Below are 15,340 nucleotides of genomic sequence, written 5' to 3'. Positions count from 1 at the left end.
AAGATTTAGTCCCTGAGGAGTAGCCCAGGGGTCCACGTGTCCTCCATGAGACTGGATCAACGTGAATACATACAGATGGCTGTACAGTTTTCTGTAAGTCCAGATGTCTAGGCCAGACTATAGGTCTCCATATTCCAGCATTCGAGCACAGGGGGCTTATATAGAATGTGCACTGGTGCCAGGGCTGCCAAATATGTTCAAATATTACCGAGATACTGTGCCTGTATAATACTGCTATATTGTACCCATATAATACAGCTCTACAATTACCAAAAAAACCAAAACATATTGGCACAAAGTATTAGAATAATGTTCTTGGCCCCACACTATTGCCATGTAGTGCCTATATAATAAGGCTATTCCTTTAACACATAAAACTAGCAAAATAATACAACCATACAGAACCTAAATACATATCAAAATAATACTCTTACACAGAACCTAAATAATGTAGATGGTAAGCCCTGGCGGGCAGGGTCCTCTATCTCTATGTACCAGTCTGCCATATACCTTATACATGTAATGTGTTTTAATTTTGTACTGTTCAGTTTGTCCCCCCTTATTGCTTATATAGCACTCTGGACTTAAGGGTGATTTAAAAATAATAATAATAATAATAATAATAATAATAATAATAATAATAATAATAATGATATAGAAATACAGTGAACACATAATACTGCCACATAGTGCCTATATAATACAGACACATGTCAAACACTCAAAACTTTTACATAGTGCTCAAAAATAATGTTATAGTATCAAAATACCACTCTTATACAGGACCTAAATAATACTGACATACAGTGCCCAAAATACTACCGCATAATGTTCAAACATGTTGCTATATATTACCAAACTAATACCCTGTACAGAAGTTATTACATAAATGGAGTGCCTATATAACAACACTGCAATATTGTGACTATGTACATAATATGGCCATTTACTGAGTGACTGAAGAAGTTGGATGCAGCCCTAGGGAGTCCAGGTAAACATGGATACAACCTATGACCTTAGGCTGTATCCATGTTTCCAGAAATCCTTAGGGCTGCATCCAACTTCTTCAGTCACCGGTATTCAAATGTCGAACGGACAGTCTTTAGCATGCTCCAGTTGCGTTCATGTCTAGCTCTTATAAAGAACCTAAATATAACGAAAAACAGCGCCCACATCATATTACCATAAAGTGTATAACATGGTATCAAAATAATGCTCAGAACCTAAATTTACAGAAATCACCTAGCTGACTGACTCTTTAGGCCTCTTTCACACATCCGTTAATTCTGTCCACTTACATATGACGGGGCCATGTTGGGGCCAGGATCTGAACCAAATAACATTGCCTGCATAAGTGGCACGTATCATCTATCTTGAATAAAGTGGTTCGGGCTATTGCAGACAGCTGCCGGTTTACATCTGTAGTCCTCTCCACGGCTATGGATGGGACTATGGATGTGTGACTGTGGCCTACAGTGCATACAAAGTTCTGTATAAGCACCGAAACAGTAACCGTGCTCTCAATGTACACCATGAACGCTCCATTCACTGACAGCAAGCAGAGATTGGGGAAATGGTGTAGAATTAAGATCCAGAGTATACAGTAGTAGAGAGTTGCAGAACTGTTAATCATACAGCAAATATGTTTTTTTTTTTCACATAACCCTGAAAAACCTATTTAACGTGTGAAATATTTGCCTTCTATCGCCGACGACTGTCCAGGATCTCGGTGACCTTATTTTCTACCATGGCAGTGAATAACGTGTTTACTGAGAGAACAAGTGCGCACTTTGTATACAGCCGAGTCTGGTTTAACCTACAGATTGAATTTAAATCAATCGCCCCTCGGGGACCTATTGACAGGACGGAGCTTGTCTCGCGGCGCACGTTACTGGGTAAGACGTCTCTTACAATAATGATACGGTGTATCAGCACAGGCCGGGTTACGCTTTACCTTGCGATTAATACAGCGCCCAACAAAGGGGGCAGTGTGCGCCTAACCGCGCTCTCCACTTATCTGCACAGGATTAGGACCATGTGTCTGCTTTCTGTTCCCTCTGCTGACAGCTCCGTGACAAGCCGTGCACTTTACTGACTTCATTAGCCAAAATGGACCTTTTCCCTCCGAGAAAAAAGAAAAACTTTCACCGTATCTCAGAAAATATTTTTGTTTTACGAGATAGCTTATCTCGGGTCTGGCTGACGCGCTCTGCAGAATTTCCTAGGTTTGGGTTAAACAAACAGAAAGCTGAAGGTTTTACAGTTCCCTCCAGTCTCTCGGAGAGATGCAGGAACAGGGGTCTGGAAAAAAAACCAAAAGAATCAAGAAATTTTTGAAAGATGAAGTCAATTCTAGTGAAGCCGGGCCTGTAAGTCGCAACGTTACAGAGAAGCGGACTCTGTTTGGTAAGACTGCCTGAGGAGCTTCGTATATATAGTGCTCAGTTTGCCAATGACATCGCTCCTGAAGTACTTTACTCTTTTTTGGCATTCACCATCACCAACAATTAAAGCGAAAGTCTAAAAAAAAAATCAAGTTTACGTTTATTATAGATACATGAGAGAAGATCAAACTGGGGCGATCTCACTGCAATGGTTACCAGTTTCCAGAATGAGAGGGCTCTATAGAGCGATACATTCCCTTTGGAACTGCTTAGAGGTTGCTGTTTTTCTTAGAAATACTTGGCTTGGGCATAAGGAGAATATGCCAATATAGTAACCCAAGTTGGGTATGGCTTCTACAGGGAGTGGTCCAAAACCTGACTGCTTTACAGGGGTGAGTGTACACCTTCGGGGTTCCCAGAGCCAAAGACAGATTCCATCACTTTAGGAAGGATACTGGTGTTAGGAGCTTGCTTGAACCTTAGGGCCTCAGAGATGAGTACCACCAGGTGGCGATTAGGGCAAACCTGGTTCCCCAAGTCAGAGAGGGTTTTACTAGGGTTAAAACCAGTGAGAGAAGCCTGAACTCAAAAGTTTTGGAGGGGGTGCACAGGCAACTCGCCCAAAAGATACAGAAAGTTGGGGAACCCAGTCCAGGTCGAGGATGGCATTTGGGTTGATTCAAACCCAACTGTTTTACAAAGTTAAGTGATCAACTTAGGGAGACTTGCCCATAAGGGTTGAAATTGAAAAAAAAAAAAAAGTACCTGGAGAGAACTGCACTGTGCTCTGGGTTGAGACTGATGAGAGGGGCTAGCCTGAACCAGACAACCTTGGGGGATAACACCCACCCAGGAATACATGAAGTGGGAAAATCTGTTCCCTCAAGTCACGTATGGCTTCCATAGTATTTAGGTTAATGGTAAGAGGGGATGGTATAATGGTATAATGGGGGGGGCAATCGGAGCTTGGGGGGGTAATCGGAGCGGCGGCGGGACTATCGCGCGACGACTGTTTACGACGATTTGATGACATGTTGAAAGATCAAAATTAACTATTTCTCGTTCGTCGTTTGATCGTTCGCTGCATTTACACGTACGATTATCGTTCGAATTCGATCGTTATCGCGCAAATTCGCACGATAATCGTTACGTGTAAACGCACCTTAAACTAGACTCATAACTGTGGAACTGGCAACCAGATCAATTAATCAATCACTGAATCATGCCACATTCTACTTTGATACACTCTCAAGTCTACATGCTGCATAATGGAAGCCCAAAATACATAATATATAGGCCATTATATCCGACATTGTTTGCTTAGAAGCCTGGAGGGGGAGGGTTGCAGTTAGTGTAGTAGTTATAGCGTTATAGTGCCACGACTATATCTACACGTTGGATACAAAGCCCCGTATCTGTGCATTACTGTCCCTTTAAGATGCATTTTCTCCCAGCACAAACACCCGCTGCCTGTAGCCATCATAAGTGAAGTGGAGGCAAGTGATGCCATTTTGCAATTAACTCGGCTTCACTTCTAATGTGCGAGGCTTCCTGTCAACACCTCCAAAACGGCGAGACGTTAATTACATGTCGGGATTTTTTTTTCTTTCTCCCAATGGGATGGTGAAAAAATATCAGGTACAGAAGAATAACAAGAGCATCTCTTTTTGCGATGCAAATCCAGGCCCAGGCACTCTGAAATAATAATCATAGAACCTGCCCACAATTACCCCACTGTCCCTCCATATTATTTCCCAGTCACAGCACCAGGCATTTTCTAGTGGCTGTTCCTGGTATTGCAGCTGGTCAACAGGCGGACTGGAACTTGGAACCCTATCAATCTGCTTTTGATAAACTATCAATACTTTTAATTTGATGAATGGCTAATATGGATGGGGTTGGTGTTGGATCACTTCTACATCCTAATTTCCAATCAAACAAAGTGATGTCTAGCAGGCATCCATGATGGGGCAGTGTCTGATGCAGAGGTTCAAAGAACTCCCCAAAAAATTGTCATGTTCGACTACCTCAGGCATTGCCTTAAACTAAATACAATGTACCAATGTTGCCTGAAACCTCTGTCTATTTCCAGTCTAAGTCTAGTTACTTGAAACACGCTGATTAGGCTAGGTTCACACTGCGTTTTTGCAATCCGTTCTTTTCATCCGCTTTTTGCAAAAAACGGATGCATTTGTGTGCATCTGTTTTGATCCTTTTTTCCATTGATTTCCATTATAAAAAAAAACAAAAAAAAAAACGGATCAAAACGGATCTGTTTTTTTTTTTTACGCTACTTTTGTGTCCATCAAAAAAAAAACGGATCCGTTTTGATCGTTTTTTTTTTTATAATGGAAGTCAAAGGAAAAACGGATCAAAACGGATGCACACAAATGCATCCGTTTTTTTCATCAGTTTTTTGCAAAAACGGATGAAAAAAACAGATTGCAAAAACGCAGTGTGAACCTAGCCTTATCAACCAGTAACAGTATTTTAATAGCATGTATATGGCATTATTCATCAGTTTTTCCCATTGCAGGCTCCGTCTCTGATTCTCAGTTGTCCATGAGCTAGGGAATGTAGACTAGCTACTATAATGTCTCTGATACACTGCACACACATAGAATAGGAGATCCTGCTCCCCTGTATCTCTATAGCACATCCTCAGAGGCAGCTGCAGCATGGAGGACATTATAGAGCAGTACTGAGCAGTCTAAGAGGAAACATAAAACTTCCTAGAGCTTTCAGCAGCTTCTCTGTTCTTTGCTTAACTCAGTTCCCTCCTCTTCTCCCACCTCTTTACAAAGACTTCTATGGGCACCTGTATCCTGATCCTTCAGTGAGCTGATCCGTCTCCAGATGGATTTTTAATGAACAATGAGTTTTGGCAAGGCATTTTCTATGATAAGATATATAAAGTTCCTTATATACAAAATATAATAACCGTTTGTAGAAAGTTTAGCGACCATTTAACCAAACATTTCACTTGTAGGTCTCGAGCTGTTTTTCTGACACACAGCTCCAAATTCTCTGCTTTCTTTCACAAAACAGTTCAAAGCTAAAACTCTGCCTGTCTTCATTAACCACTAGGGGGAGCTCACTACGTAAGGATTCATAAAATCCCCAATAAAATCAGTCATTAGTGAGCTCCCCCTAGTGGTGCCTGCAAGCTGAAAAGTTTTTAACATTGTCATGCAGGGAATTTGCTGTTTGTCAGAAAAGAGGAGAGCCAGCATATGGTGGATAGGTAATAGTAATATGATTAATGGGGGATCAGTCACTGGGAACTCCATGGTCACAAGAACTGGGGTGCCATGTTGGACAAGTGAATGAAGCCGTGGTCGTTCATGCAGAATGTTGCTCTATTCACTCACAACGGGAAGATAGCCAAATACTGAATTACTTTGGCAGTCCTATACTGAGTGAATGGAGCAGCAGCGTGCCTACTTCACCAACACTCCCTTCAGCTAGGAACCCCAGTTCTTGGCATAGGTGGAGGTATCATATATACTACCTGTCTTGTGGACTGGTGATAAGTTATAATCTTGAGACCCTTCTTGGGAATCTTTAACCCTGTTAAATAGGATTGAGTTGTTGCAGTACCAGGCACCACCACAAACGTATGTATGGCGCTGTGTCTGTGTAAATAATGAATGGGGTGCAGGAAATTGAACCCTACTGGTCAAATATTGGTTAGCCATTCAAATCTCTATTGTGGTCATACCCTCACAGCAACCTATAACTAGTGGGTACCTACCATAAACACCATAGTTAGAGCTTTATGAATCATCAATGTTTTTGCAGGTTTGGTGCATACTTCTCTTGTCCGGTCCCTGTGACCTCACCCTGCAGGGCACTGGGTGCACTAGGTGGCGGTATTGTAGGTATTGTGTGTATTCACATATTCCTAGGGCCTTATAACAAATGGGGTTTTTATAAACAGTTTCCATCTGTTTCTCCTTTGTATAAAATGCGGCCTTTGTCTCCTGCAGGGCTGCAAGCTGTCACCGTGTCCACACGTCTGCGGAGCATGTGGTACCCGAGTGACAGGCCGCAGAGAAAGGTAAAGTTCTGCAGGTAATCCCAAACCTTTCCTTCCTCCGCTCTCCACACCCTTTTCATTTACACCGACCCCATTCTCAGTCGGCAGCCACTATTTATTTGCCCAGGTGCGGCGTGCATGCTCGGTGAGGTCATGGCGAGATAGAATTACACAGCTGGGTTCACTTCAACATTGGAGAGCACTAGGCCCTCCCTGCGCTTCTCGTCTCTCCACAATGTATATGTTGTCGTCTTCCCATAGCTCCCAGTGTTGTATGGGGGGGGGGATAGATGTGGAGGCTCGGACTATGATGGACATGGCGCAGTTGAGGATGGGGGGAGTAGTACTGTTTATTTTGCAGCCATGGTGAGGTCTATGAGTCACGCCACATCTGGAGGATCATACGCCGAGCGTCACATGATTATTTATAGAAAGAGAAATATTCCATCATTTCCATCAGATGATGCGACCAGACTGTACATAGGTGGGGGGGGGGGGGGGGGGGAGGGTTTAAGCTGATTTGCCTTAAAAATTCAGCCATTTCAGAATGACCCTGTTCCCCCTATGGATGCCCCTAACAGTGCCCATAAAACCTGGTACCCTCCATGGCATGACATTTTTATTGTTCATTTAATTCACCCATTTTGACATTCTACTCCACCAGGTGCTCCGGGTGGCTCTGGATGAGCAGTGGAGCTATATAGGGATACCATGGTTTACCATTCATGGACACTGGGGGAGATTTATCAAACATGGTGTAAAGTGAAACTGGCTCAGTTGCCCCTAGCAACCAATCAGATTCCACCTTTCATTTTCCAAAGAGTCTGTGAGGAATGAAAGGTGGAATCTGATTGGTTGCTAGGGGCAACTGGGCCAGTTTCACTTTACACCGTGTTTGATAAGTCTCCCCCTTTAAAGTTTACTAGAAAGCTGCAGAACTTTTAGAATAAACTTTATTTACATGCGAATGGACAGTCCCTTTAAATGGGTTTTCCAGGATTAGAAAAGCACAGCTAATTTCATCCAAAAGCAGCGCCACCCCTCTCCTCAGGTTGTGTGCGGTATTAGAACTCACTTAACTAGAACTGAGCTACAGTACCACACACAACCTGAAGAGTGGTGCTGTTTTTGGAAGAAAGCGGGAATTTTTTTTCTTAGTCTCGATAACCCCTTTAAGCTGCGATTTGTAATAACTTGTATTTGGCCGTTTACGCTAATAATTCAGGACGCAATATGATAATACAGATATAAGACACTGATAAAAATATCAAACCCAATGGCTGCTGTTTCAATTTCCTTTCACTCATATGAACCAATGTGCGTTAAAGTTGCAGTATGGCGTAGAAATGATAGACGCAACTCCCACAGAAATAGTAAAACATCAATCACATGATATAGAATATGCGATACTATATAGCACCGGACAGCGTGCAATGACAATACAATGTTTTATTTTTTTTCAAACAGAAACAAAAGAAAAAAAAGCCAAGGCAATATACAGGGGCAGAACGTCCCACGTCCCATAGTACAGCCAAGATATAATGAAAGGATAACAAGCCAATGTCTGCATCTGTCTCACGAGTTGGAACCGTGCGCCGATCGCTCGCTCTTACCTGACATTTTTCTTATCCTCTTATGTGCCTCTTCCGTGGTCAATGTGAAATGCATAGGGGGGCGCCGAAATAAAATAAAGATGAGCCTCATGCCATACACGGTGCGTCCATTGTATATACCACACTCACATATACTCTACTATGAGCTTGTATGTCTTTCTATACAGGACAGAGAGATTTTAGAAGATTTTGGGGCAATTATGGAGAAATAATGGGTCAATAGGCACCAGATGGCTATATGTTGTCCACCAAATAGCCATATACATAGATGACTCGGAACAACCATGTGTCCTTCCCCAGCTTGGAGGCGTCTCTGCCAGATCTTAGAGTATACTGTCAACTTAACAGATGTGGCAGAACTGAAACTGTTAGTAAACTATTCCTTTTGTGCATTATGATGATTGTAGTTGTGCATCAACTATGCAGAGCAATGCAATACATGGTAGTATCTGGTATCAGGGTGAGGATGAGTACAATGCACCAGATTTAGTGAAGACAGATGTAAAATACTGGTGAATATGGATGCTAGCTAATCTGGCTTTGCCAGTGAGTTGCGCCAAATAAAATGGATACATCTGGTGACAAGTTCGTTGAGTGAGGCCCAGGCTATCTGCATTGATGCCATGGAGTGCATCATCTGACCAGTTCATAGATACCTGGACTATGCTATACACCAAAAATCACTCAGTAAGGCTAGACACAAGAGTGCGGATGAAGAGACGTACGCTGCACACCAAAACCAGGGGTGACAACTAGACAACACGGGGGCCATTTACGATGAATTGGTGAGGTGGATCCTGATACTAAGTCATTGCTGATACTGATATTGTGTGATAATCAATTCACATATAGGAAGGAATCCGCAGAAATTACTGACAGGTGTAAATATTACTGATATGACTACTGAGCAAATATTGCAAAAAAAATTAATTTCCTTGGATGTCATTGAAAAATCTGGATATTTTAAGGGACAGGATTGTCGAGGATTCCCATTAGGAGGATTTAGTCCTGGCTGGTCAGGGAAGCTCTACATATTAGACTGCGATCCTTAGGAAGCAGTATTATTTTTAAACAACGCGTTTCAGAGATTTATCTAGAGGGACCTCGGAAGGAGCTGGAGGAACTAAGTGTCAGTGTCTGCACGCTGCAATGCGTTTCAGGCCTACATCAGGCAATTTACATGGAGATGGACCTAAAGGTGCGAGGTGGAGCTGATGGACATGGGTCCTAATATGAGAGCTAGAAATTATCATGGATGCCCTAGATGCTAAAATAGAGTCCTCAGAAGGAACTAGTTGGGCATCAACTACGCGTTTCAGGAGTTTGTCAGGCAGACTGAATTGACATAAGCCTAATGAAGGGTGTTGGAAGAAGCTGTTCAAGGAGGATTTAGATACATGGATCTCAAATAGTGTCAGATGCAAGAGAAACAAGTTGTTGGCTGAGCATCCGTATACCTGAAACGCGTTTCATGCCTACACTAGCCACAGAATATACATTAATTTCAAGAGGCCCCATTTGGCCTTCTATTCCACTGTCTGTATTGTGGTATGATACAAAAAAATGCGGCCTGGATTCTGCAGCGCACCATGCATCGTAAATGACCGCCGACAGCTTCTACACACATCGTATCAACATTTGTTTATGATGAAGGTAAATCCAGCATGACGCCATAATGAATGCCAAAAAAACCCTACAAAACACGACTGTGAGATGATCGGACCTCGGTTCTGCTGCAATCACATGACATCACACATCATTACCTGGTTCCACATCATGCCACCCGCTTGACTGACTGCCGCTTCCTGGTGAACGTCCCTGGTTCGGGTAAAATGGCTCCTCACTAGGACTGTCCATCTCATCCTCTACAGACTTGAGGCGCTTCGTAGAACTTGCGGAGAAAAAGAAGAAAAAGGCAATGAAGGGAGACATAACCCACTCAGGCCATATGCAATCTTATAAAGCCATGCAATGAACATTACAGCGCCACCTACTGCAACAATTAGCATGAAAAACACATCAAGTGCCGCTGGCATTGCAAATCATTATGACTGGTGGTGAGTAACACTCATAGATACCTGGTAGAAGACGTGCTGGGCAACGATCTTCTCATTGCACCCGGGCTCATACTGTAGTATGAAGAGCTGTCCAATTCTGAAATGGGGAAATTAGGACCCGTTCCTGCTGCTATGGGTGCTGGAAAGAAAGAAAAGACATTGAGGGCGGAAGAACCACTGGGTGCCATAAACATCATGAGACTAATGTCACAATATGACAGTAAAAATCACAACCTCAGTACTCAACCTATCCAGGGACTAATGACATCACTGAGGCAAGAGAGGACTTATTTATGGAGCCCAAAACATGGGCCCCATAACCATTATGAGTCATCTGTTACACCGGCATCTTAGGAAGTTGTGTTGTCCTCTCATTATCAATGTGGTATTGTCTCAGCAGTTCCCTGACTCCACCCTCTTTCTCCCAAGACAATGCTTCATCCTTTGCTGTGTCAAGAGGTGTCTCTGAGATCTAGCCCTACCCCGTGAGTGATGTAATAACCCCTGGCCAGCTATATACACCTAGTTTTTTTAGGACATTTCAAGAGTCCTACCTTTTCTGTTCTCCGCCATCCACTTCCTCCCTCTTCTCTTCTGTGCTGATAATTCTGCAGATGTGAGGGAGGCAGGAGGATATTGAGGGAATAGCGTACAGGCGATGTCGCCGCAACAACGATAACATCAGCCAGCAACATGCTCCCACCCCCCTCTTGTCTGCGGAAGCATCAGCACAGAAGAGAAGAGGGAGGGAGTGGAGCGCCAGAGAGCAGAAAAGATACAATAAGCTGCGTTGTGGTGCCTGGTGCAGAACAATGCCACAGGTCGAGGAGCAGACAGGGAATGAATGCAGCAGGTGCAATGTGTTATGCAATATTCTGTGGCAGATCAAGGTGGAAAACAGGAGGGGTGCTGTGTGAAAGCAATGCATTCTGGGAATTTTAGTAATGGGAGGCTGTTCAGCCAGGAATTAGTGAGAGGGCACCTTTTGATGTAAGGGCATGTTGGAAGTTGTAGTTTTGCAATAGCTGGAGAGCTGTAAGCTAGGGAACATGGTAATAACACAATAATGGAGTATGCCAACACGACTGAATCTCTGGTCCTCTCCCTCCATTATGACAGGTGATTGCTCAATAGCCAATGCAAATGCCAACGTAATACGCCCTTAAAGGGACAGTACGTGTATATTTCTGTACAATTCCTGCTTGTCCCGTCCCTAATTCTCAGATCTCCCTGCTGCGACCTCTTTTGCGGCAAACAAATGGTTTTTATCAGAAAACATTAGCATCTTCTCAGATGAGAGTCAGGCGGCTCCTGGATCGTGTTACCAATTATTTATCATTAAATGTATTTGTAGCGAACACTAAAATTATGTCAGGAACAGCATTTTTGTGTAGCCGGAGAGGTTGATGCTGAGCAGATGTCGGGCTGTCGGCACATTTGGACAGTAAATTTTATCGCTGCAAATAAATTTACCCCGAAATGTTTGTCTGGAACAATATATAATATAGAATATCAAGACTGATGAATGAACAATTCATATGTAGGGGCCCACATCACATGTGGTCCTGGGGTCACTAATGCAACAGGAAGGGTCACTGCTCCCCAGTGGATTAACACACTCCTCTCCTGAAACGCTCTGTGCTGCTGTGGGTCATTATCCTCCCCAATGTGACCTCAGCCGCATCACATGCAGTCTTGTCCTTACATCATCACCGCAAAAGTGGGGGTCCTAAAAGCAAACAGCAAATAAAATCCCCCCCCCTTAACAAAGGCTGATGTGTCTGGTTATTCTGGAATCAGAGTCTCAAGCCTATAAGGCAGGACTCCTGACAGCCGCTCAGGAAGCTGTAAAACTGATGAATTTTCATAGAAGAAAAAAAAACTAAACTCAGCGTAGTAATTAGTGTAAAAGGGAACGGGAGCGGCGGCCGGTGTGAGTCAGGCCCCCTGCAGATCGCAGGCTGCTGCAGCACAGAGAGATGACCACACTGCAGTCAGTCTGACATGAATGGAAATCAATCAAACTGGATGGCTGCAGTATCAGCACCGCACTACTCCTCCCAGCCGCCCAGAGAGTCTCCATCAGTGCGGCTCCAGCCTGTCAGCCCAGAGGGGGCCAAAACTTTCAGCTGGACCACAAGGAAAATGCTAGCAAGGACAGAAACAATTCTAGCTATCTACATCTATCTATCTATCTATCTATCTATCTATCTATCTATCTATCTATCTATTATCTATCTATCTATCTATCTATCTATCTACCTACCTATCTCCTATCTATCTATCTCCTATCTAGCTATCTACCTCCCTCTCATCTATATATCTATCTATCTATCTATCTATCTATCTATCTATCTATCCATCTCCTATCTAGCTATCTACCTCCCTCTCATCTATATATCTATCTATCTATCTATCTATCTATCTATCTATCTATCTATCCATCTCCTATCTAGCTATCTACCTCCCTCTCATCTATCTATCTATCTATCTATCTATCTATCTATCTATCTATCTATCTCCTATCTAGCTATCTACCTCCCTCTCATCTATCTATCTTCTATCTATCTATCTATCTATCTATCTATCTATCTCCTATATATTATCTATCTATCTATCTATCTATCTATCTATCTATCCCATTTCTATCTATGACAGGGATGGGGAACCTTCGGCCCTCCAGCTGTTGCAAAACTATAATCCCTATACACAACTATAAGCAATAAGACAATGTGATGCAGATCTCTTATACTGAGCTGTCCTGATAATACAGAACTTGTTCCACTTTGAGTCCGGATTAAAGGAATTGTACACTGTAAGCAGGACCACTCCCTATGATAACATTAGTTATGTAGGTTATATGAATCAGGCAGTCCCATGCAAATCACTGTTGGGATCATTTTCTCTATTAGACATATTGTGTCTGGTTGGGGTCAGCAGCGGCTCCTGAGCCCCCTCCCTGTAGGAGCAGGCGCCTCTCCAAGGTGACATCCAATGGAATGACATGATTTCCGATAATGGTGACAATTTATGGGACTATGAAAAATCATCTGCTTTAAGGATATTACACCCACAGCCTTATGGAGTATAGAATAGAGAATATGATTTCATGTTTTAGGGGGCGGCATAGAGGTGGTGGGGGGCTGTACAATAAACCCCCTCCTCCTGAAACTACACCCTATGGGAGCTCTTATAGCCTCTTGTTACTTTTAAAAGTTCAAGGGTTACAAAAAGATACAAGAAATACAATCTGCTTAGATATAACATATCCATGACTATGCTGGGAGGTGAGGGGCCCATGAGCTTTATTACTTAGGGACCCAAACCACTCTCTGCCTCGGAGGAAGACCCCTGGACCCCTCACACTGGAACTGAATGTAAGAAGCTGATGTTTAACCTATAGACCTAGACCCACCAACCCCCCTTCCCACGCTAATGATGTCATCAACCGCTGGATAGGATGATGATGATGTCATCATGTCACATGTTCTACATCAGGTGTCTCTACTCTGTGACAGCTCAGATGTTTAAAAAACGTCACTTGCCAGGATGCAGCAGCTGGAGGGCCACAAGATGGACACCCCCCTCCCCCCACTGCACAGAAAACATTTGGTAGAGTGATTGTACATTGCCTATAACTGATCTACCTTTACCAACTGGCAGTGATGTCATCAGCTGCTGGCTATGATGATGTCATGTTCTACAGCAGGGGTATCCAACCTATGGATCTCCAGATGTTGCAAAACGTCAGCTCCTACTATGCAGCATCTGCAGAGCCGCAGGTCAGAGACCCCTACTTTAAGGATCTGCACCTTTCTGTATACTGATCATATTCTAACTGTGCAGAAAGACTGGACTCTCGATTGCATGTCTCTTAGGTGACAATGGGCCCTCAGGGACCCGGGTGACATATCACCCTTACAGAATGTACAGATGAAAGCAGAGGGTCAGAAATGACATCCTTGGTATCACAAGAATTCTGAGGACCCTAAGTGGAATGAGGCTGGCATGCTGCGGGCACAGGTCATCTGACTCCGAGGCATGGCGCGTCCACCGCACATCAAACCTGGGCACGAGTGTGAGAGCCGAGCCCTCTATAATTAGCCGGGAACCATAATGAGAGGTTTGATGTACAGGGCACAGAGGAGCGAAACCTCAACTAATAATTGGCTTACAGAAAACAAAAAATACAGGCCGGCCGGATACGTGTAAGGTGTTACCTGAGTGATCTATGCGGCATGATACAGACAGACATATTGGGACCCAACACTAAGGTCCCCCTCTAGCAGCACTTTGGTGGTCCGAAGCTATTTAGATATTACAGCTGGAAAAGTAGCCATTAGTCAGGGGTATAAGGAGCCACATTTGCACGCATACCTCCTATTTTAAAGGGGTTGTCTGTGATAACGCAGCCCCTTAAAATAGTCACCGTCTTTTCAAACAACTTCTCCCTATGTGATTTCTAACATTTATGTCAATCGCTTTAGTTACCAAAAAATAATTCATTACCCCAGAAAAGCTGTTCTGAGTGTCTTGGCCGCTAGGTGTCTCCCTTTTCTGCAATCAGCTGTCCACTGTTAGGACTAATCTGTCTCTAGTAACAGCCCCAGTAAGACAGATTACAAGAAGTAGGGGTGGGAAATACCATGTGCTCTGTGCTGAAGAGGGTGAGCGAGAAAGTCTGTGCTGTATACTGGCAAGATGTGAGAGGATCTGTACTGTCCATACACGGTAACCACTTTCCTGAGCAGCAGTCAGGCTCTCTGTAACCCCTTCCTTGCTGTGATGCTGCTCTTCATTTCCTTTCTGCTTATTTTGCCCATTGCAAAACCAGTGCATCAGTAACCAGTGCTTTCATGTCTAAGGATTGTGTCCAGGTGTTATGCACAGGCTCGGACTGGGCCACCGGGGGACCGGGGAATTCCCCGGTGGGCCCCGAGCAGTTGTAGGCCCCGCCCCCCAGTAAGGGGACACAGGGCTGGAGACCATATCAATGTGGTCTCCACCCAGCAAGCCCAAGGGGGGCCCCCGTGCTCCTGGGGGGGCCACTCGGCCTCCGGGTGCCGCACCTTGCCTTTTAACTGGAAGCGATCGCATCAATCGCTTCCAGCTAAATGTAGCAGGGTTCCTATTTACAGCGCGAGAAGCCATAGGCTTCCCGCCCTGTCAATCACTCTTGTGACCGCAAGCAGCGTTCTGCTTGCGGCCACAAGCGTGCCGCCCCCGTCCCCGTCAGATGAGCAGCTC

General features: G+C 44.0%; 1 protein-coding gene across 1 annotated transcript in view; it reads right to left on the bottom strand.

Moving 5' to 3' along the window:
- The window catches only part of NFIA (nuclear factor I A), a 242,167-nt gene that overhangs the window by 62,039 nt on the left and 164,788 nt on the right, over window positions 1-15,340 (bottom strand). The window contains exons 5-6 of the mRNA XM_069981333.1: window positions 10,115-10,232; window positions 9,800-9,927 (exon numbers count right to left, since the gene is read on the bottom strand). Coding sequence (XP_069837434.1) covers window positions 9,800-9,927; window positions 10,115-10,232 — 246 coding nt within the window. The remainder of the gene's footprint in view (window positions 1-9,799; window positions 9,928-10,114; window positions 10,233-15,340) is intronic.

Source organism: Dendropsophus ebraccatus, chromosome 8 (genome assembly GCF_027789765.1).
Source record: "Dendropsophus ebraccatus isolate aDenEbr1 chromosome 8, aDenEbr1.pat, whole genome shotgun sequence".
NCBI lineage: Eukaryota > Metazoa > Chordata > Amphibia > Anura > Hylidae > Dendropsophus > Dendropsophus ebraccatus.
This window is presented reverse-complemented; position numbering and strand designations above follow the sequence as displayed.